This window comes from Colias croceus, chromosome 7 (assembly GCF_905220415.1).
Source record: "Colias croceus chromosome 7, ilColCroc2.1".
Taxonomy (NCBI): domain Eukaryota; kingdom Metazoa; phylum Arthropoda; class Insecta; order Lepidoptera; family Pieridae; genus Colias; species Colias croceus.
Genome location: NC_059543.1, coordinates 1,490,830 through 1,513,711, shown reverse-complemented (window position 1 = coordinate 1,513,711; position 22,882 = coordinate 1,490,830). Strand labels below are relative to the sequence as shown.

At 43.6% G+C, this 22,882-nt stretch overlaps 1 protein-coding gene across 3 annotated transcripts in view; it reads left to right on the top strand.

Moving 5' to 3' along the window:
* LOC123693377 overlaps window positions 1-22,882 on the top strand; it is a 106,932-nt gene that overhangs the window by 54,981 nt on the left and 29,069 nt on the right. For all 3 annotated transcript variants that reach the window (XM_045638450.1, XM_045638449.1, XM_045638451.1), the window contains exon 3: window positions 10,466-10,604. In XM_045638450.1, the coding sequence (XP_045494406.1) occupies window positions 10,466-10,604 (139 nt within the window). The remainder of the gene's footprint in view (window positions 1-10,465; window positions 10,605-22,882) is intronic.

Genomic DNA, 22,882 nt, shown 5'->3' with positions numbered 1-22,882 from the left:
GTAGGTATAATACTGTATTATAAAACGCGCGTAGCGGAGCGCTCACGATTGCGCTCCAATGAAAAAAATATTTAGTACATTTTCTAATACGAAATCCAATAGGAGTGAAAGAGATAGTTTTGTCACAGTCCTGCGCGTGAAACAGAAGATTTTCTATGAAAATATAGCAAAATTCGGAGCGCCGCTCCCGCAAACGTTGCCGGTTCGTTTTTACCGCGTGCCCGGGCGCCCGTAAACAAGACAGCGATTGCGGCTTGCGCGCGACGTTGCCACTCATACATAAACAAACACTAAAACTTTAGTCAACTTGCACGCGCGCGAATGTATATTCGGGAATTTTCTAATTAAAATCATAAGATACGTGTTGACTGTTGAAATAGCCTGTAGTTATCAGTATTACTTGTGAGTGTTAAAATGGACAATTATAATGTGGCGTTCATTAAAAAGTGTGTTAAAACGTTACAAATTCGGCTTGAATTGAAAGCTAAGGGACCGCCACGGTCTGAACTTGATTTACGCAAAAATGTACGACAGAAACGAAAACATATACGCGTGTGTTTAAATCCGAACAGTATGTGAAAACACCGTGGTTGTGTGATTGTGATGAACATGAAAGCAACAAAATATTTTGTTTTCCGTGTCTTTTATTTGAAGCGGGCGAGCCGGCGGAGGTGAGAGTGCTTGGACTGAAACGGGCGTTGACGACTTAGCTCATCTTTCAATCAAGATGAAAAAACATTCACAATCTCGGTAGGTACCATTTGTTGAATGAACTGCAATTGGCGTCTATCGAACGACAAGACATTCGTAAAGCATTAGATTCCGCGTACCGAAAGTCAATACGCGAGTTCAATGACCGTGTCGATGAAAACAGACATATTTTACGAAGGTTAATAGATTTTCCTTTATAAGTAATTTTTTAATTAAATTGTACTGCTTTACACCATGAAGGTATTTTCAGTGTTTTATTTCAAGTGAACACCCATAAAATTTTGTCACGAGCCGCCTCTGTGTGAGATTAATCTTGAGATATTAATGTACTTCATTATCTATACTATTTATATTAATTACATATATTATAAAGGTTTTTTTGTTTGTTACGATTTTACTCAAAAATTACTCGTACGAAAAATATAGATAGCATTACAAAAATCCACTAGAAAGAAGCTTTTTATATAGGATTTTTTTTTAAATCGATGCTATATTTTAAGGAAATAAATTTGTATTAAATTTTTGAAAAAGAAAAATAAAACTCATAGAAGAAGTTTATAATTAATTTTATAGGCACACTAATGTTGTAAATGTAATGTAATTAGGTTTATTTGATTTTTTAAACATTCAGTATGGACATAATAAAATTGTACATCGACAATCTTACATAGCTAACCTACAAAACCTAGTATTAATGAACAATCACTTCCCACGAAGCCAGTCACTATAGTTTCAATCGCAAAGGCACAAAGGTCACTGTTCCGTCTCGTTAGCCACCCAGGGCTGGCACAAAGGAGTAAATGTGATCGATCGTGGCACCGCATTGAGACATTGCTGATTATTCAGGTGGCACGAGTCTCGTAATTTGTCGCTCGCCACTAATTAATACGGGCGTTTACGGGTTCCCAGTGATGTGCCACAGGGTGGCGCGCTCTAGCTGCTAGGGCTGCCACTGTTTTTGTAGTGAAGAATTTTTGGAGGTTTTTCAGTGATGTTTTGATGTGATTTTGTGTACATTATTTTCGGGAATTTTTCTGTTTTTATATTGAAATCCTTCCCTGTGAAAGAAAATGCTAAAAATACATCAATTATAAGAGGAAAATCGCTACTTAATTGACAGAGTTATAATAATAAACCAAAAAATTAAATAAGTGGACATTCTATATGCATTGTGAGTACGGTTAACTTTGAACTACAATACAAAGAGTCCTTGTTTTGTCATATTCGAAAGTTTTAACATATAAAAATTATGCCTAGCGCTTAATTGTAACTGTTTTCTATTCTTTACAAATTATTTTTTTCTTTTCCAGAAATTGTTTCAAATAATGTGCATGTAAAACTATAAAACTTAAATAAACCATTTTCTAGTTGACGTGACAACCCTATTCATGTGTCTTTGAAAGTCGCCCGAATTCGGGAAATGCATTATCTCGCAAAGTGGATACGTGCGGCATTAATTGTGCCCACTCGTGCCTCCGTTTCCAATTAGATGCCTTAATTGAACCGCCCTTTTTGACTTAGTATATGTATTCATTTGTTCGCGATGTGGTCAGTGGAGTGGCTTTTTTCGAGTACTTACCTGTTCCATGGAGCGGAATAGTCTTTGGGTTCTTTTGCTATCGAAATGTTATACAATTATACATATATAATGTTTGTAATTATATATTAGCGTTCATAGATTTTTGCTAAAACCAATTTTTTTTAATATTATAATTAGGAGAATATAATATATCGACTAGGTTGCCAGTCAAAATTTGGCCGCAAGCATTTTTAATAAGATAATTTTCTAATAGGTTTTTTTGGTATATCTATTTTTTAAAGAAACTTAACAAAACAATAACTTATTCGTGTAGATGTTATTCCGCGATTAATGTACCATTACAAAGTAAAACTTCCCAATTATCCATTACAAGATACACACACGTAAATAAACAACACAAATGAATATTTAATTCAGTACCATGTAATGAACACGACGCGGCGTTTAATTTGCGAATGTTGGCACTATGCGTAATTGATGCCTGTGTTTATTCCAAGGGTAATATTGATGTGACTGGACACAGGGCGTACGAGCATAGTATAAAGAGAGAAGTATGTTATCTTTGAACAAGTACGTTCTTTTGCATGTACGCGGAACGCTTGGCTACGTCCCAAGTTCATGTACATACGCACGCACACAACGCCGCTCGGTTCGCTCTGGGACCGGTCTCTTGAGGGCCGTGTCATTGCTGTGAGCGATCGGTGTTTGTTCATACAATTATTAAACGTTAAATTAGTTAACATATCCATACGACAAGTGACAACCCTGCGCCTCGCAAGTTTAGGTACCGTGCGCTCCTAAACGCCGGGAGTTGGCCTACTTGTGGGGTGCGTGTAAATGACTATGTAGGCACAGTACCTTTTGAGTTTTGGGTTATGCACTAATTATACACACACTCACAATTTGTTTATCGTTTATTAACTCCACAGTCTACACAGAAGGAGAGAGGATTCTGTTTATAACTACTATACACGTGAAACAACACTTTGAACATTAAAGGACACCAAATTAAAGAAACTGACAATGAGCGTATTCAATAGCTAAGATCGAACTGTTAATAAATTTACAATGAAGAAACTTGATGCAAAGTATTACGATCTACCCGCTGGATCCGTGATAATTTAGTCGCGGCACGCATACTACGCAAATACCGCGACTATGCTATAGAATAATAAATATTATAATTATTTTGTATAAGTGTAATGCATGTCTGTATTTCTTGTGTTTTTGTGTAATGAATGTTTGTGTTATAATTAAATACGAATATAAATATGAAATAAAATATTTAAATACTTGTTGTGTGTAATAAATACGTATGATAAAATACATACACTAAAATATTGTGTGTTAGCCACATCACTCCCCTCCAGAGACCGGGTTAAGGGCGATAAAAGTCTGGGAAGTGAACTCTCCTCCCAGAGCGAGTGGTATATGCCACAGGAGCACTGGGAAGAGGTAGGGGAGGACTGGGAGGTGGAATAGCGGGAGAAGGAAGGATTTCAGGAGAAGACGACAGTAAATAGGCTGGCTTCAGGCGGTCTATGCTTACCGTCGCTGACTTTCCTTTTAATTTAATTTTGAAAAATTTTTGATCTCTTGAAATGACCTCATGTGGTCCTGTATACGCGGGTTGTAAAGAGCCACGCAGTGTGTCTTCCCTAAGGAATACGTGACTACATGCGGCTAAATCTTTGTAGATAAATATTTTTTTCTTGCCGTGATGTTGTGTTGGTACGGGGCGAATATGCCTGGCGAAATTCGTCAACCGAGCTGATAAGTCGGTGATATCGGTAGTGTAAGACGAAGTGTCGTGGCCAAAAAATTCACCTGGTAGGCGAAGTGGTTCACCGAAAACCAGCTCAGCTGAGGAAGAGTGCAGATCCTCTTTCACTGCACTTCTTATGCCGAGGAGCACAAGAGGCAGTGTTTCTACCCAGTTTACGTCAGCGTGACAGGTAATTGCAGCTTTCAATTGTCTGTGGAAGCGCTCCACTAAGCCGTTGCACTGCGGGTGATATGCCGTTGTCTTACGGTGATCAAAACCGATAGACTTAGCGAGCTGCTGGAATAGGGCCGATTGAAATTGTGCACCGCGGTCGGTAACGACGTCGGTTGGACAACCATAACGGGCTACCCAGCAGGACACAAAAGCTTTTGCGACAGTTTCTGCGGTGATGTCGGTAAGTGGTACAGCTTCCGGCCATCGCGTGAAGCGATCGACGGCTGTTAGGCAATACCGATAATCACCGCAAGGTGGTAAAGGGCCGATTAGGTCTATATGGACATGTTTGAATCGCGCTGAAGGTAAAGCGAGCGTACCAATAGGTGACGCGACATGCCTGTTTACCTTCGAGCGCTGACACGTCAAACATGCCTTAGACCATTCGCGGCAGTCCTTCCGCATTAAAGGCCAGACAAACCTCTGTGCAACGAGCTTGGCTGATGAATTTGCGCCTGGGTGGCTTAAAGAGTGCAGACAATTGAAAACCTGCTGACGCAGTTGTGTAGGGACGAAAGGTCTGGGAGTCGGTGTACTGACGTCGCAGTACAGTGGAGTACGACTTCCAGGTAAGTTCATCTTTTTAAGGCGAAGAGATGATTCACCTGTGAGATGCGCAGTGAGCTCAGGATCTGAAGCTTGCAACCTTGCCATCTCTTCTAAATCGACAGGCCTCTGCAGTTCACATACGCGTGATAGAGTATCAGCGACGACGTTGTTTGCACCAGATATGTGCTGTATGTCGGTTGTGAACTGCGAGATGTAGTCGAGATGTCTATACTGACGCGGCGTGCAGTTACTTTTCCTTTCGTGGAAAGCGTAACATAACGGCTTGTGGTCAGTATAGATCGTAAAATGATTAGCCTCCAGCATGTGTCGGAAGTACCGTATGCTCTCGTAGATGGCAAGGAGCTCTCGATCGTATGGTGAGTATTTCACCTGTGATGGGCTCAACTTGCGCGAGAAGAATGCGAGCGGCTGCCAATCATCATCCTTAAGCTGTTGTAGGACTCCACCTATCGCTGTATCTGAAGCGTCAGTGACGAGTCCTAATTTAGCTTCACTGGCAGGATGAGCAAGCAGGGCTGCTTCGCAAAGGCTTTTCTTACAGTCCTGGAATGACTGCAGCGAACTTCCTTCTATGACCACGGGATGAGAACCTTTAACGGAACCTATAAGCAAGGCGTTTAATGGTGCTTGAATTTGGGCAGCATTGGGCAAGAAACGTCGGTAGAAATTGACCATGCCCAAGAATCTTCGAAGCTCTCGAACAGTTCTTGGGACAGGAAAATCGGCGATAGCTTGCACCTTGCTGTCCAAAGGTTTGGTTCCCTTTTCAGAGATTTCGTAGCCTAGAAATGTTACCTTAGGAGCGCCGAAGACACACTTGGCTGTGTTTATAAGAACACCATAATCTCTCATGCGGGTAAAGAGTTGGCGCAGGTGGTCTTCGTGCTCTTGTGCTGATCTGCTGAATATCAGGAAGTCGTCGAGATACGGATAACAGAAATCTAGGCCTCGCGTCAATTCATCGACAAATCTCTGAAAAGTTTGACCTGCGTTGCGAAGTCCGAAGGTCATAAAAGGAAATTCGTACAAACCGAAGGGTGTGGTGATCGCTGTTTTCGGGATATCGCTTTCAGAAACAGGAATCTGATTGTACGCCTTAACTAAATCGATGACAGAAAATATAGTACAACCAGACAGACAGTGTGAAAAGTCCTGTATGTGCCTGATTGGATACTTATCTGGTATCGTTCTTGCGTTGAGAAGTCTGTAGTCACCGCATGGACGCCATCCATTGTCCTTCTTCGATGCGAGGTGAAGCGGAGACGACCACGGGCTGTCAGATGGACGGGCTGTTCCGTTGGCTATCATAGCCTCGAATTCCATCTTTGCAATTTTAAGTTTGTCAGGAGCCAGGCGCCTAGGGGAACAGGAAACGGGAGGGCCAGGAGTTGTGCGAATGTGGTGTGTAGTGTTGTGTTTGACAATACCTGGAGTACCAGCGGGGCGTGTTAGTTCTGGGTATTGCGCTAAAATTTTATGATAGTTAGTATCACCACCAGTTACAACCTTAACACTAGAAATATTACAATTAATCATATTACAATTTATTGCTGAGCTGCTGACATTGGTTAAGCCATCGATCAATTGTTTCTTACTTACGTCAACTATAATTTGGTAATGTGAAAGAAAATCTACACCAATAATAGCTTTAGTGACGTCAGCTACAACAAAACGCCATGGAAAAACGCGACGTAAGCCTAAGTTGAGATTTAACTGAATGTAACCGTAAGTATCGATGACGGAACCATTGGCAGCAGACAGTTGATAGTTAGTTTTACATCTTTTTTCAGACACAGCAGTTATAGGGAAAACACAAATATCACTACCAGTATCTATTAGATATTCAACATTTAGAGTGGGGTCTGTTATGAAAAGACGACTTGGGGAATTGGGGCAGTCGCTGGTCGCCATCACTGACTGCCGTGTGCATTTCCCGATGCCTTGAAGTCGCATGGCTTAATGCATCTGTTAGCCTTTGTGCCATGTTTATTATGATACCAGCAGATGGGGTAACGCCGGTAATTAGAGTGGGATCGTCGAGAAGAAGACCGTGGGCGATGGTGTGGAGAGGGACCTCTGCGCTCGCGAGGGCGGGACCGGGAACTGCTTACTTGAGCGGACAGCGCGCTCACCTGGCGCGTCAGCTCCGCCACCTGGCGTGCCAGCTCGTCCATGGGTGATGTAGATGAAGATGCCGCCGCAACATGAGCGGTAGGGGCCGCGATGTCATTCACGCGATCAGCTAACTCAGCCAGAGCGTCCAGGGACAGCGTAGGTTGTGACGCCACGATCGGCTGCAATCCAGCAGGTAACCGGCTGGTCCAGATTGTTTTCAAAAAATCTTCTGGGATTTCGGGACCAGCCAGGTGCTGCAAATGCCGTAGAAATTGGGATGGCTTGCGTAGTCCCAGCTGCTCGTGCATCAACAGCTGTTTCACTTTATTTTCTCTGGATACGGACAATCTTTTAATTAATTCTGATTTTAATTTATTATAATCAGCGGGGCCGGTAAGGATGTCTTCGACCTCGGCCGCATACTGCCGGTCCAATGTGGCCAATATGTGATAAAATTTTGTAGTATTGTCAGTTATGTTCATTATAGCGAATTGTCCTTCAACTTGTGCAAACCATATTGCGGGTTTTTCTGGCCAGAAAGGTGGGATCCGTAAATTAACGGATGGTTGCTGGGCGGGCGACACGTGCGACGGTCGTTCCGCCATTTTGACGCACCTTCGCGCTTGAGTATTTACTCGATCAGCGTTGTCGGAATCGCTTGCACTAGACATAGTTCGTATATATATATATATAGTGTTCAGAGGGGTCACCAATTTGTGGGGTGCGTGTAAATGACTATGTAGGCACAGTACCTTTTGAGTTTTGGGTTATGCACTAATTATACACACACTCACAATTTGTTTATCGTTTATTAACTCCACAGTCTACACAGAAGGAGAGAGGATTCTGTTTATAACTACTATACACGTGAAACAACACTTTGAACATTAAAGGACACCAAATTAAAGAAACTGACAATGAGCGTATTCAATAGCTAAGATCGAACTGTTAATAAATTTACAATGAAGAAACTTGATGCAAAGTATTACGATCTACCCGCTGGATCCGTGATAATTTAGTCGCGGCACGCATACTACGCAAATACCGCGACTATGCTATAGAATAATAAATATTATAATTATTTTGTATAAGTGTAATGCATGTCTGTATTTCTTGTGTTTTTGTGTAATGAATGTTTGTGTTATAATTAAATACGAATATAAATATGAAATAAAATATTTAAATACTTGTTGTGTGTAATAAATACGTATGATAAAATACATACACTAAAATATTGTGTGTTAGCCACATACTTCTCTCTTTATACTATGGCACGAGTTTAATATTTACTGCGGATTAACGGGATATACAGACCCGGTTGGTAGACTTAATATTGATGGAGGTGTAACTAGTATAGGTATACTGCGTTTGACTGGGTATTCTTTGTTGGAATGCTTTGTGTCTGGAATATGTGAGAAAACAAAAGGTTCGATTCAGCAGTATTTTGCAGCGTCAAAGATGTTGATTCAAACGAATTATTAACCCTTTGATATGAAATTTGATTTAAGAGTCAGACAGAATAAAAAAAATACGTGTGGCACTCGGGGACTGCCGCGGTAAAGCTATTGCATAGCATGCCTTCAAGCCACACCTCCGTGCCTGTCGGAGTGGGGAGCGTGAGATTTTTCGTTACGCAATTTCTGGATTCGGTCCCCGCGCTCAAGGCCCGCGATGGAAGCTATGCAATAGCTTAATAAACTGTTTGGTATTGAAATATAAATAAGGATTGCTAAGAAAATCGAATTTTTTCAAATGACCATGATGCTCCTATTAATTGGGTACCATAGTTATAGATGTAGTATGGAGACATAGGTAGTGGAGTTAGTGCTTTTCCTGTACTGTGTTATTTTAAAAGTCTTTCAATTGTAAAGATTTTTTCATTTTCATTTTCATAATTATCCTAATACATCTTGACTGTTGATGTGTTCTTATATTACAGTCTGCACTCTGCAGATCACATTTTCTTGTCACCCACTGGTTATTCTACGTTTTTCGTATTTTAAGGATTTGATTGTAGGATTTCCTAAATTTTATACTGGATACTGGATTACTGATACTGGATTCGGATTTATATTAAGAATTTTTGTTTTATCAAATAAATTTAATTGTTATGTAAATTCGGTTTGTAAATCTAAATTGGGATCGAGATATTGATTGAAATAATAGATAAAGATCGTAAACGTATTTAAATTTATGTTTAGCTTTATTCAGAGCTTATCACCTTAAAGCACCTCAACGTTAACTATTTTTTGTTGACAATCCAGTGGCCGTGATCTTTCGATTGTGTACTTGAAGTTTTTATTTTGTTAGATATAAATCTACATAAGTATTGATTTGATATTTATTATTATGGAATTAGTATTTAAATAGATCTCTAGTAGATGCATAAGTAATTGTTCACAAGAAAAATACATAATTCTCCATTCTTTATTTCGCTTTATAATAAGTATTACTTTTGATAGGACAAACTATCTATATCTATAATAACTATATATATCTATAAAAACTATATATATATCACTACCTCCATATTTTACATAGAACGTTCCAGTTTACGAAAATGTCAACTACAGATTATCAAACTACCCGCATATATGTATAATTTAGAATGTTCCAACTATAAAATATTTTATACTAGCTTGCCACCCGTGGCTTCGAACGCTTTGTTTATAGAACCTAATAAATTAAAATAAAAATTGAATTAACTACATTACTCGAAAATAGCTCTATCTATAAAAAAAAATCGCATCAATATCCATTGCGTGGTTTTAAAGATTTAAGCACACATAGATAGCGACAGATACTTTGTTTTATATCTACTTACTATGTTGTGATTAAAGATGTCAACTGATCGTCACAACGCCACTCAACTTTCCTATAAATACAGGCAACAAATCCATCAGCTCTCGCGTAATAATTAATTAATAGATCGCGGTCGAAGCCACTTTATTAAATTAAATTAAACAGCTAGTTGGGTGCATGATGGCCTACATTCAGCGCATTATCGAGATCGCAGCGGCCTGATGCAGATTACAGCTGTGCTATTACGAACTATATAGTGTATGTAAATGGACCGTGATAACATTTAAGTGCTCGTGATGGAGTAGGTAACTCTGAAGTATGGAGTGACTCGGTGGTGTAAGGAGAGATTAAAGTTGTAGGTGTGCGCTTGCTTGTTGTGTCGTGAAATGGTAGTTGAAAAAAAGTGTCGCGAGTTTTAGTTGGTAATTAGAATTTATAGTTATTATGTGAATAAGTGCATAGTTATTGCCTTTAGTACCTACGTAGTGAGAAAATACAACTAAATTGTGTGAAAAATCTTTAAAAAAATGCAGAATAACTGATAATCGTGTAGGTACCTACTTATTAAAAAAAAGAGACAACTTTCAAACCAAATCTTTATTGAAAAATAAAAAATATAGGTACTTAATTGAAACATTTGAACGTCCTAATTATTTGCCTTATCCTTATTAACTATATTGTAAGCCACTATATAAAATAATATAATTAAACTATTTCATCCTCCCCAGGTGTTGAGCAAACCTTACCAGGCGGCGTCCGGCGCGGAATTGACGAAGCTGTGCAACCACAAGCGGAAACTGCTAGCGACGCTGCAGGCGCGCGCGCAGTCGCCAGCCACGCCACCGCCGCAAAGTGAACAGAAGAAAGGTACTTTTAACTTCATGTTTTAACTAGTTATAGTAATATAATATAGCTTATTTTAATCGGGGCTAATGTAGCTTTCTGCTGATGAAAGAATTTTTGATATCGGTTCGGTAGTTGTGGAGATTAATCGTTACAAAGAAACAATCAAATCTTTGATGATTGATGTGGATTTTACTATGTAGGAAATCGCGAGAGTAAGGTTTGTACGGTTCGTACACCTGGGGATGCTGCTGTTGATGCTAATTAAAACTAGGCTGCTAAATGATATGCTTTATTGCTATGCTGAGTTACACACGTACGCGGCTCGCGACGTTTTAATGTGAACTAACGCTATATGAAAATGAAAATGCTGTGGCATACAAAAAATGATGATGATGCGCTTTGAACGGTTGCACCGTACAAGGTTGTTGAACCAAACTGCTTCGGTCGGGTAATATTTAATCTGAACTAAAATCTGTATTTCATATTCGTAATTATTATTAAGTAAAATGTAAATGTTCTATGGTCTTCACTATACCACACTATTCAGACACAATGTTCTGTATTCAATGAAAGCATTTTTGCATAGCATAGAATAAGAACGGGAAAACTTGACGATTCACGAGGCTTAAAAAGTTGCATTAGAATAGTAGAAATACAGCGATAGTGCCACTTTATTCGGTCCTTATACGACTTCACTTTTAGTTTACGAAATGTATGAAATTCATTTTTATATGAAACTAACATTTATCTACATTATTATGATTAAAATTTGTTTGGTAGTGTTAGTAATACTACGAATTAAATCTATACTGAAAAAATCCTTATTCTTAATCGCATTATATGCGAGCGAATCCGCGGACTCAAGCTAACTAAATCAACAAATAATTAATCATCCCCCATCTAATTAATGTTGTTTGTAACTTGAAATTAATGAAAACATCAAATGCGATGCGATATTTCAATTTGGATGGTAATTTTAATAAATAATTCGCAACGAAATAGCAAAGTTTGGCGAGATGGGATAACAATAAACAAATTATTATCATTATTATTCATGTCATGGGATAACGAAATTGACGTTTAAATAGCAGCGAGTAATTAAATTGTGTATTTTATTAGGGCTGCCTACTGTTTAGTTTTTATTATTTATAATTTAAATGGAGTCTTTTCCGTATTGTATATAGTTTTTCAATTTAGGTATGTACTTTTTCGCTATTGTCAAGTATCCTTTTTTTGATGTTTTGATAAATTATTTGAATGGTTATTACTATTGAAGACTGAAAAATGTTTAGTTTCAACCGAAGTAGGACGCGCTCCGTTGAACGTTTTGATAGACCCCTTGTTACTAAACGAGGGGTCTTCTATCAAAAGAATTATCAAGTTATCTTACATCATTAGCTTACTTTACCATTTATCCTACTTATTAGCTTGCTTAGGTATTAACTATTGTGTTCAACAAACCATTAAGTTTAATTAAATTGGATAGGTATTTGTTTTGGTCAACCCTGGCGAGCTTAGTGTCCAACATCCCTTGTTATTCCAACCCCAAGGTTTCATAACTTCATTTAATTCCACGACGAAATGAAATTGTCACTAGCAGAGCCTTCCAGACGTAATTGCAATATTCTCAACTTGTATAAAAGAAGTCTTTGCATTTGTACTGGTTTAGTTTATTTTTATTTGTGTAAATTTAGTTATATTCTTAGCTTGTATAAAAATAAACCGTAACATTTTAGTAGTGGGGTCAGTGTGTTTTTATTTGTGTAATTGATAATGTTAAAGGAAATGATTCACGTTTTTTAACTGACTTCAAAAAAAAGGAGGAGGTTATCAATTCGGCCGGTATATTTTTTTTTTTTTTTTTATGTATGTACACCGATTACTCCGAGGTTTCTGAACCGATTTACGTGATTCTTTTTTTGTTCGATGCGGGATGGTGTCGAATTGGTCCCATAAAAATTTTATTCGGATAGGCCCAGTAGTTTTTATTTTATGAGCATTTTTGTCTGTAGGTATTTGTAAATTTTGCAAGTGCAAGTTTGAAGTCGGTTGTTTTTAACGCAGTTATCACTTGTTATTATTTGGATCGTTTTCTGGTTAATATTCTGGTTGCAGGTACTTACCCCTTTTTTTTTTTTTTTTTTTTTTTTTTTAATAGTGGGGAAATCTTCCAAAGATACCCACTGCCCCCGGGGAAGGAGCCGTGGGTTATGTCGGATTCCTACCGACTAAAACCCCACTGTGTTCCGTCGAGCCGCTTTAATGATGGGGCCGCGGGTATTGGTTGGAATTCTTCCGCGACCCCCTCGGCGGCAGCCCATCTCTAAGCCAGGCGCAAGCCAAGAACAGGAAAGATGGTTTGCCTGCTCTTCCCTCCCGTTGGCGGCATGAGCGGAAAACATCTCAAGCCGCCTCACCGAACCGGACGATGGATTACATTCCCCGTTCCACCGCCCGGCGCCCTTCATCAAGGAGGCACGTTACGACCGTGTAAAGCGGCCGCAACACGGCGACGACGCCCAATAAGACGTCTGCGCCGGATCGGGTCCGCGTGAGGATCCCTCTCGCGCACCCGCTCTGCCTCCTCTTTCTGCGAGATCACGTTCTCCGAGAATGCGATCACCGCACGCCAGGATCTGTCGCCATTCACCATTGCACGAACAACGGAGGGTAGAGAGAGATCCGGCCCGATAATCGCGACTAAGCGAGCACGGGGCTCGGCCCACGCGGGGCACACGGCAAGAGTGTGATCTGCCGTGTCCTCCGGGCAGGCACACCAGTGGCAGACCATGCTGGGCTCCCTCCTCGCGACTTTACACAGGTACCGCCCGAAGCAGCCGTGCCCGGACAGTATCTGTGCAAGGCGGAAGGTTATGGCCCCGTGCCGCCTGTCGCACCACTCTTGGAGGACTGGACGTATGGCCGCGACCGTCCTCTCACCCGCGCTGGGCTCTTCGAGTCGGCGTTCCCACTCCCAGAACCGCCGCTCGACAGCCTCAGCCCTCCACTCCTCTACTTCCTCATAGGAAGGATTCACCCCATGTGATCTAGACGCCGAGACGCGCCGATACACGTCCGCTAGCATCTCGGCGTCCAGATCCCATGGCGGCGTTCCGGCCATTACGCAGGCAGCCTCAAAAGACACCGTGCGGTATGCCCTAACTACTCTGAGCGCCATGACCCGCTGCGGCCTCCGCAAGAGGGGTCTGGTACGGGCGCTCAGGGTGTCTGCCCAGATGGGGGCCCCGTAGAGGGCCATGGAGCGGATTACGCCAGTGTATAGCCGACGACACCCACCCCCAGCGCCTCTAAGGTTTGGCAGCAAACTTCCCAGTGCCCCGGCCGCCCCTACAAGACGGGGGGCGAGGCGACGGAAGTGCTCCGTGAACCTCCATCGGCTATCCAACACGATGCCTAGGTATCTCATGGTGGTGGTGACCCTGATAGCTACCCCACCGACCCGAATCTCTGAGCCCGCGCTATGTAGCCTCCGGCGACCGGGAAAGAAGATGGCTTCGGATTTCTCCAGCGCCACCTCTAGACCCAACCGCCGGATGCGGCACACCACCTGCTCAACTCCCGTGGTAGCTAATAAAGCTGCCTCCTCGTATGTGGCCCCACGCGCAGTCACCAGAGTATCGTCGGCGTAACAAGTTACGCTAACACCTGGGAGGTTAGTGGCGCGCAGGACCCAGTCGTACCCGATGTTCCACAGGAGAGGCCCGAGGACCGACCCCTGTGGGACACCGCACGATACTTCCCTCTCACTCCATCCATCGCGGGTTGGATACGCAACAGTCCTATCTGAGAGGTATGACCGCAGCAGTCGCACCATATAGCCCGGCACGCGATGATAGTGGAGAGCTTGCAGGATACTGCCCCACGGCAAGGTGTTAAACGCATTGGCGATGTCCAAAGACACCGCCAGGAGGACTTCTCCACTAGCAGCCGCATCTTCTGCGGTGGCTCTCACGCGAGATATCGCGTCGAGTGTGGACCGACCACGGCGAAAGCCGAACTGGTTTCCGCTGAGGTCTGGTCCCACTCCCTCCAAATGGTTGACGAGGCGAGCTGCGAAAACGCGCTCAAAAAGCTTGCTCACCTCGTCAAGCAATACAATGGGCCTGTACGCTGAGGGCGAATCGCGCGGGCGCCCCTCCTTTCTTAGCAGGACCAAATTCCCTGTCTTCCACCTACGGGGAAATTGTCCCCGCTCAAGGCAGGCCGAAAACAACCGCTCCACCCGGGGCCCGAGGGCTTCCAACGCTAGCACCCACGCTCGGCCAGGTACCCCGTCAGGTCCAGGAGCAGTGTTCTTCCCTTTAAGCCGCGTAACTGCCGACTCCAACTCCTCATGGGTAACGGCAGGGATTTCTTCTGCAAGCTCCTCCTGTGACGCAGGTGTCGCCGCCATCGGCGGAGGAGAATATCTTCCCCGGTCCGGGAACAGAGACACCACAACCTGTTCTAGCAGACGGGGCTCGAGAGACTGAGACAGGGGCGGAGCCAACGGGCGGAGCTTCTGCCTCACCCGTTTATACGGCCGACCCCACGGCACTCGGTTCAGACCCTCGAGCATCTCTTCCCATGCTCTATCCTTGGCGCTGCTGATTGCCTCCTGCAGAGAGGTAGCGCACTCCCTGTAGGAGGCATACAGTTGCGCTTCCTCCACTTCATCCCGTCCACTCCGGCGCCGGTGCCTGGTGTACGCCCGCCTCGCAGCCACGCAGGATGCGCGTAGCTGGGCAATTTCGGCGGACCACCAATACATCGGTCTTCTATGCGGATTCGGGCGTACTCTGCTCATAGCCGCATCACACACCTGTGCCATCGCATCAGCCATCCGCGCTGCATCGTCCTCTACTGTTGCGATCCGCGGTGCAGGGATCCATGCCTGAACTATGGCGGCCTCAATTAGGAGTTCCCTATCGAGACTACGAATCGACCAACGCGGACGTCCATCATTTAGGGAAGGCTCACCGCGAAACGCGGATGGCGCAGAGACGCTGAAGCGGATGTATCTGTGGTCCGATAGCGTTTCTACGTCAGTAACAACCCTCCAGTCACTAATTCGCCTTGCAAGGGGGGGGCTAGCGAAGGTGATGTCGACGATGGAGCCCCCTCTTTGCCGCACGCATGTTAGCTCACTCCCGCGATTTACGACCGAGAGATCAGCTGCGACCGCCCAGTCCTGCAGCACCGCACCCCGCGCATTTCTCACCAATGATCCCCATGCCATTGATTTGGCATTGAAATCTCCGGCCAGAAGCACGGGCTGCGGAGGAGCGAGGTCAATCAGTTCCCCCAGATCTGCCAGGAACCGCTCGAATTCATCCAGGCTACGGTTGGGAGAGAAGTAGACCCCGATCACTGTGTTACCACTGATCGAGGCCGAGACACAACCCCGCCGCCGGACTACCCTTTCCATTACTGTACCGCCCTGCGTTACTAGCGTCACCAGTCCATCCAAGTCGGCCGCCCAGTTGTCCCGGGAAGGCACGAAATAGGGCTCAGCCACCACCGCCACATCTATCCGCCACTCTGCCAGACTCTGGAGCAAAAGATCCTGAGCTCCGGCGCAGTGGTTGATATTGCCTTGAAGGAAATGGAGTAGAGCCATTACTGTGTCTCCATTTCGCTAACCGTCACATTCGCCTCGGCGGGCGCGGGACAAGGACACGGCGCGGTACCTGGACCATCGCGTCCCTGATTTCCTCTTTTCCGCTTGGGAGCCTTGCAAGCCGGGCCCCCGAGCCGATGGCCTGCCGGTAGCTTGGCCTCGGAGCATAGAACGCAGCGAGCGGCGGAGGCAGAACATTCCCCGGCCTTGTGGCCTGTTTCTCCACATCGAAAACAGACGTTGCTCCTGTCTACGGGCGAATTGCACGCGACTCTTACGTGCCCCACCTCCAGGCAGCGGAAGCAACGCTGCGGCTTCACCCTGCCAAGCGTGACACTTGCAGAGATCCACCCTACTTGGACACGGCCCACCTGTGCCACCTTCTTTGCCGCGGCTATTGGGCAGCTCACCCAGGCTGAGGTCGAGCCGCGAGAGCCCACGCGCAGTCCACTACACTTGACGTGTTCTGTAGGGCATTCTCCTGCCCGAGAAATCGCAGCCACGACATCTTCAACAGCCGCCGAGTCGTCCAAGCCGATGATGTGCACTTCAGCGCATTTCACCGGCCTGGAAACCTTGACGGTGCCTTCGTCCCAAATCTCTCGCAGCTTTGCAGCGAGAGCATCTGCCTCCTTTGAGCTTGCGGCACCAGGGATTTCTAAAATCCTTGCTCCAGTCGCGGCACGCTTGAACCGCAGCGCACCTACACCGATTTCCGCCAGATCAATCTTTTGGCGTGATCCAGCCATTATAGAGGCATAGGTGACGCCTCGCTCCTCTGCGCCTGGCTGCAGAGCAATTACGACAGCCGAGGACGAAGGATTACGCAATCTCTGCGCCCTCGTGCGCTCCCGCACCGGCCTCTTTTTCTTTTTCGCCTTGCCCTTCTTTCCGACGACCGTCCATTCCTGCTCCAGCTGCTGCTGCAACTGGGGAGCAGAAGAAGTGGTGGGCACAGCCTTGTCAGCAGGCTTGGTCTTATCCGGCTGCCGTGCAGCCTTCTCCTTGCCCTTCCCCTTGGCTTTTGCAGCCGGACTCGGTTTTGCAGGCTGCGCAGCAGGCTGTTCCGGCTTTCTCGCCTTTGCTGGTGCAGCACCTTTTGCTGGCGCCCTATTAGGGGGCTTTGGCGACGGAAGAGGAGGAAAGTCCTCGGTTGGGGCTTGCCCAACCGCCATTCCCTCAACCCTGCCATCCCCCGCCAATGGAGGCCTTACACGCCTTTTTGGAGGGAGGTCCAACGCTTCCAACCGGGCGTCAACCATTCCCCCAACCTGCCGCAAAATCTCCGCGGTCAGATCAGAGTCCACGCGCGTTTGCATGGGCTGTGCGGCCTCTATGATGGCCCTCATTTCTCCCATCTCTTTTCGGAGGCCCGCGATTTCCGCCTGTAACTGACTGTTCGCAGCTTGCAGCTGCCGCGTCTCCTCCGATGCAGTTCGCTGGGCAAGAAGCACCACCGCTTCTTGAATGGTGTCCGAAGCATCCTTAAGCGAACGTTTAAACGCCACCCTTAGGTTCGACGATTTGGCGCGCACCTGATCGATGGCATCCAGGCTCTCCTCTATTCGACGTTGGAGGGCTGCGGTAGAATCGTCGACAACACGTCCGTCAACAGATTCCCCGGCGCGAGAGGTACCGGCTCGAGAGGCTCGGGAGACCTGCGTTTCTTCGCTAGCCTCGAGCTCCGATTCCCTCCTAACGCGTGAAAGGGCCTTCCTAGCGGCTGTCATGTCCGCTAAGGTCTTTCTTGCTGAGGCTGTACCAACACAGAACCCAGCTGCTGCAGCCCCCCGCCCTTTGCCCCTTTTCGAGGCTTTTTTGGCCTGCCGTGTTCGGCCTTCCTCTGTGGAGGAGCCTGAGCAGCTCGCTCCAGAGGACCGCTTACGCTTGGCCCACAGTCTATCCTCCTCATATGACTGAACCGTCATGAGACTGTCTACGGACGTTGCCGTGGACAGCCCACTAGGTCCAGTCTTTCTCCTTCTGGTTTCAACGCGCCCCGTTTGGGTGCGCGCCTCCACCCCACGTTCCGTTTCGCTAAGCTTATCGACGTCCATGATTCGTTTGCCAGTGGTCAGTCCAGTAGTTTTTGCCACCGAGGAGGCCTGGGAACCCACCTCCTCAGTGTCGGTAAATTTGTGCAAGTTTTTGCCCCCCCCAGAATACGTGGGGCAGCCTGAGTTGGACTCAGGGAGGGATTCTCCACTTTTGGTGGTACCCTCCTGGGGTAGTTTGTTTTTTATACTTGCTTCCATCATCTTCTCCTTTCCCCTCTAGTTTGCAGTACGCCTGCCGGGTTAAACCCGCCAGCCGCTATCTAGGGCTGGGCCCTTTCGGCTTCATAGCGGCCTCATCGGCCCCAACCCCAGTACTAGGTGATGCTGCGCACATACCATCACCTAGGAGTATTATTTAGCAGCCCTCCGGCCTCCTCGCTAGTTTTGGTCCGCGCCGGCTGAGCAGCCGGTACCCCCCATATCTGGGGGGCCTGCCCCTATCCGCCACCTGGGGACGCGCCCGATGGGAGACCAGAAACTCCACACGGGCAGGTACTTACCCCTATCGAATCGCATTTACGGTATACTGTATTACAATAAAACACAAATTAACAAATCAGATTTTTAATAGTAGATGTAAATATCAATAGTAACAATATACGAGAATATGATCCACTGAGTATACAAACCCACTACCCATGTTTTATAGCTTCTATATTATACAAATACGCGATAAAATCATTAATTAGTTCTATCAATAAAGTTTTATAAATAGAAGACTAATTAAAAAGTTGTTCTCGCATTGCAATTATCAACACAGTGTCAATATGTGTCCATCGTTAATAACTAATTGATATTATAAAAAGTGTAATGAGCTCAAAATGCCGTTACATACAGGGTGTTCACTGCACATATACGTATTCAATCGGATTATTGCAAGGCTTTCCGCGCCTCGTTTTCATCCAATTACGTTTGACGCAGATTAGCGTCAGATCCGGAACACTGCAGCGTATCCGGAGAGGATCCTACACTGATGCTCTGGTAAATAGAGTACGAGGTGTAAATTGTATTGTAGGGTCGTGTTTGTTACCTTTTAGAGGTGAAATTTGTAGTGGATAATGAATAAGTTGTGTTTTACCATCATGTTAGGTACGTATCTCTTTTTTATGTTGGAAATAAATGATGATTGTCATAGTAATTAAATATGATTTTGTTTACACTATTAAAGTCGATTAAGGATAGGGTGTTCCTTGATAATTTTTCATATCAATATTTTTTTGTAAATCAAGTCGCCGAAACTAGTAGGTAATTACTAAAGCCACTAATAAAACTAAGCAAAATTACATGCAAATAGTGGTCGTCAAAACACTGTCCGGCGACTATCGCAAATTCGACCGGAATATTTGCTAATTAATTAGTTGCTCGTAAATTTGTTAAATACCTCAAACGCGGGGCTAAAGTAATTTTGAGATGGGAGCGAATCCGTGATTTATTGGTATTATCGCGGGGTGGCTTTATTCAATTATACAGCCCAACTGGCTTAGGCTACGGTCATAGTAACTACGTAAGCGACGCGATTAGCGATAGCGAATTGGACCTACATTGAATTGTCTCGATTTGTCGGTATTAATGATAACTAAGCAATATGTAATGCGTTATGTTATTCTATTGATTTGTCCCGATTTGTCAGTACAAATCGGGACAAATTAATACTGATTAATGACATCTACGCAATATGTAATATTAACATGATAAAGTTACACTAGTATTGAATTAGCTGTGTAAGTTAAACTACAGCCTTTAGTTATTTGACCTTATTGCCCATAACAGTTAAACGATTTTCTTGAAATTTAAAGCTATACTGATTAAGCCATTTAGGCATTTGTAGGTTTTTGTGGTAATCATTTTTTATTTTATTTTAAGGTATTTATTTATACTATGCATTAATATCCTGTCTATTATAATTTACTAACATGATTAGACTAGAAACACTAAGAGCATTTTTATTTTAATACAATATTTTGTCTATTATCGCTCCGCTAGTCACAACATCAGCCAATAGTCCTCGAGTGGGATGTACAAGCCTTTAGCTTTGATTCGCGTAAACCCACGTCGTTTCCTGTAGGGTGCACCCTGTATAGTGTCGACGGGATGTAAGGACACGGGGTTTCGCTCGGGTTTTTTACACCCGGCGAGCGTATGGGAAACGAAGGCGGTGCATTGGCTGTGTTTTTGTTGGCTCCCAGTTATACAGAATGTTTAGATTTATGAATGCTTTTATTGTGAATATCTATTGAGCGGTGGAAGGACATTGAGATGGAAAGGTAGAGATGTAATGAGACGACAAATTGTTATGTTATTTTCGGTTCGATTGAATGTAAAGCTGCTAAAAATAAACCAAAAGTTCATGAATTAAACCTGACCTTGTTTTTGATGAGAGATTTTGTTCATATCTCTAGTTTTAAATGTGTTATAATTGCTTTGTTTTTAAAATAAAACATTTGTAATGTGAAATGTCCCAGTTATTATAAGCGCCTACAAAATGCACTGTAACGAGTGAACGACCGGATTAATTACTAGATGAAGGAGACTCGAATGAATGAGAGAACGCTTAACATAAAAGGCACATAAAAATTTTAATTTACACGAGAAATGACGTTAAACATAACAAAACGTTTAGCGCTTACAAGCGATAAAATTTCTTTAATCTATACTTTATATACACATTTAAATTAACTGAAAAGTGTGTTTGTTTGAACGCGCTAATCTCAGGAACTACTGATCCAATTTGAAAAGTCTTTCGGTTTTAGATAGCCAATTTATAGAGGAAGGATGTAGGCTATATACAGGGTGGAAGGTTAAGATGGGGCATGAAGGGCAGGTACCTTAACCGTTGTAGCTACATGAAAACGTTCTTAGGAGACTATCCTTAAATTCTTGAGAAATTTTAATCTGCATTCACAGATTTTTGAAAAAATGTACGGTCAGCAAAGAAATCGGCAGTTTTTAAAAAAAATTTTTTTGATGCCAATCGATCCAGTTTCTCATGGGGATCAAAACACTCTAAAAGACCAACTGAGGTATGAGTACTAGAAAAGTCAGAAATCGCGAAAAACTATTTCCACACATTCACTAAGAAAATAAGTGATTCAACAAAAGATGCGCTAATAGAAAACTCCAAAGAGATTTACAGGCTTCAATATTTTTTGTTTCTGATTATTAAAACACATACCGACAATAAGAAGAAACATTAATTTAATTAAACGGTTGTCAAAGAAAATAAAAAATATCAAAATAATAACAAAAAACATACATTGCGTATTCTCATTCAATACGCGTGAACGACGCGGACGTGTCAAGTTTTTCTTAAATGAGCCACTTTCTGCTAGTTTTTTTACAAGATTCGCAATTACCTTTCGCGTCGGTACCTGTCACATTGGGTATTTATTCCTGTACCATTCCAAGGCAACTGTTGGGTTTTTATTATTTAAAAAGTAAGCCTCTAACAGATCTAAACGTTCCAAAATTATTTAAGGACATTTTTAGTGAGGACAGAGTAACTTTTCGTAACTTTTGTTTTCTATGTGTTATTGTTTACATAAGCCATAAAAATGTGACGTGTTCGTTCGATATTCAAATTTAAATAATTTTTCATCTCGTGCACGAGCTGCCAGCCACCGCCGATCACGCCCCGCATCGCTGGCATGTTATGCTGCTGTGCCTTTGTCTTTTTACTTGTTCATGAATGAAAATAGTTTTTCGCGATTTCTGACTTTTCTAGTACTCATACCTCAGTTGGTCTTTTAGAGTGTTTTAATCCCTATGAGAAACTGGATCGATTGGCATCAAAAAATTTTTTTTTGAAAACTGCCGATTTCCTTGCTGACCGTACATTTTTTCAAAAATCTGTGAATGCAGATTAAAATTTCTCAAGAATTTAAGGATAGTCTCCTAAGAACGTTTTCATGTAGCTACAACGGTTAAGGTACCTGCCCTTCATGCCCCATCTTAACCTTCCACCCTGTATAATCAAGCTTAGAACAACAGTAGCGTAGCAATGCGGGTAAAACCGCGGGGCGCAGTCTAACATAATAATATCCATAATTCATACTAATTCATACTAATATTATAAATGCGAAAGTAACTCTGTCTGTCTGTCTGTTACTCAATCACGCCTTAACCTTTGAACCAGTTTGCATGAAATTTGGTATAGAGATATTTTGATACCCGAGAAAGGACATGGGCTAGGTTTTATCCCGGAAATCCCACGGGAACGGGAACTATGCGGGTTTTTCTTTGACTGCGCGGGCGATGCTGCGGGTGGAAAGCTAGTATTTCTATAATCGTCCGCCCCAATTCTGTTAGGTACCATAATATTTTTAGATGTATATTTTTAATATTAGCGCTATATATTCGTGTCGGTCGAGACCGTCAAACATATGGCAATCTAATTCGGAGTAGGTGATGTACGAAAATATTTGAACAGATGTCGGGTTCAATGAACCCCGTTGTTTTCTTTATCACACCCGATATGACTTGGGAATAATTTGCAAATTTCCAAAATAAACTGATTTGTGTTGTACGAAATGAGTTTATCTTATCGTCTTGTTTCTTTGTTTTGTTAGTTTTAACGACTTGCAGATGAAGCGATTTTGATACAATTTTTTGTGTATGTTTTATTT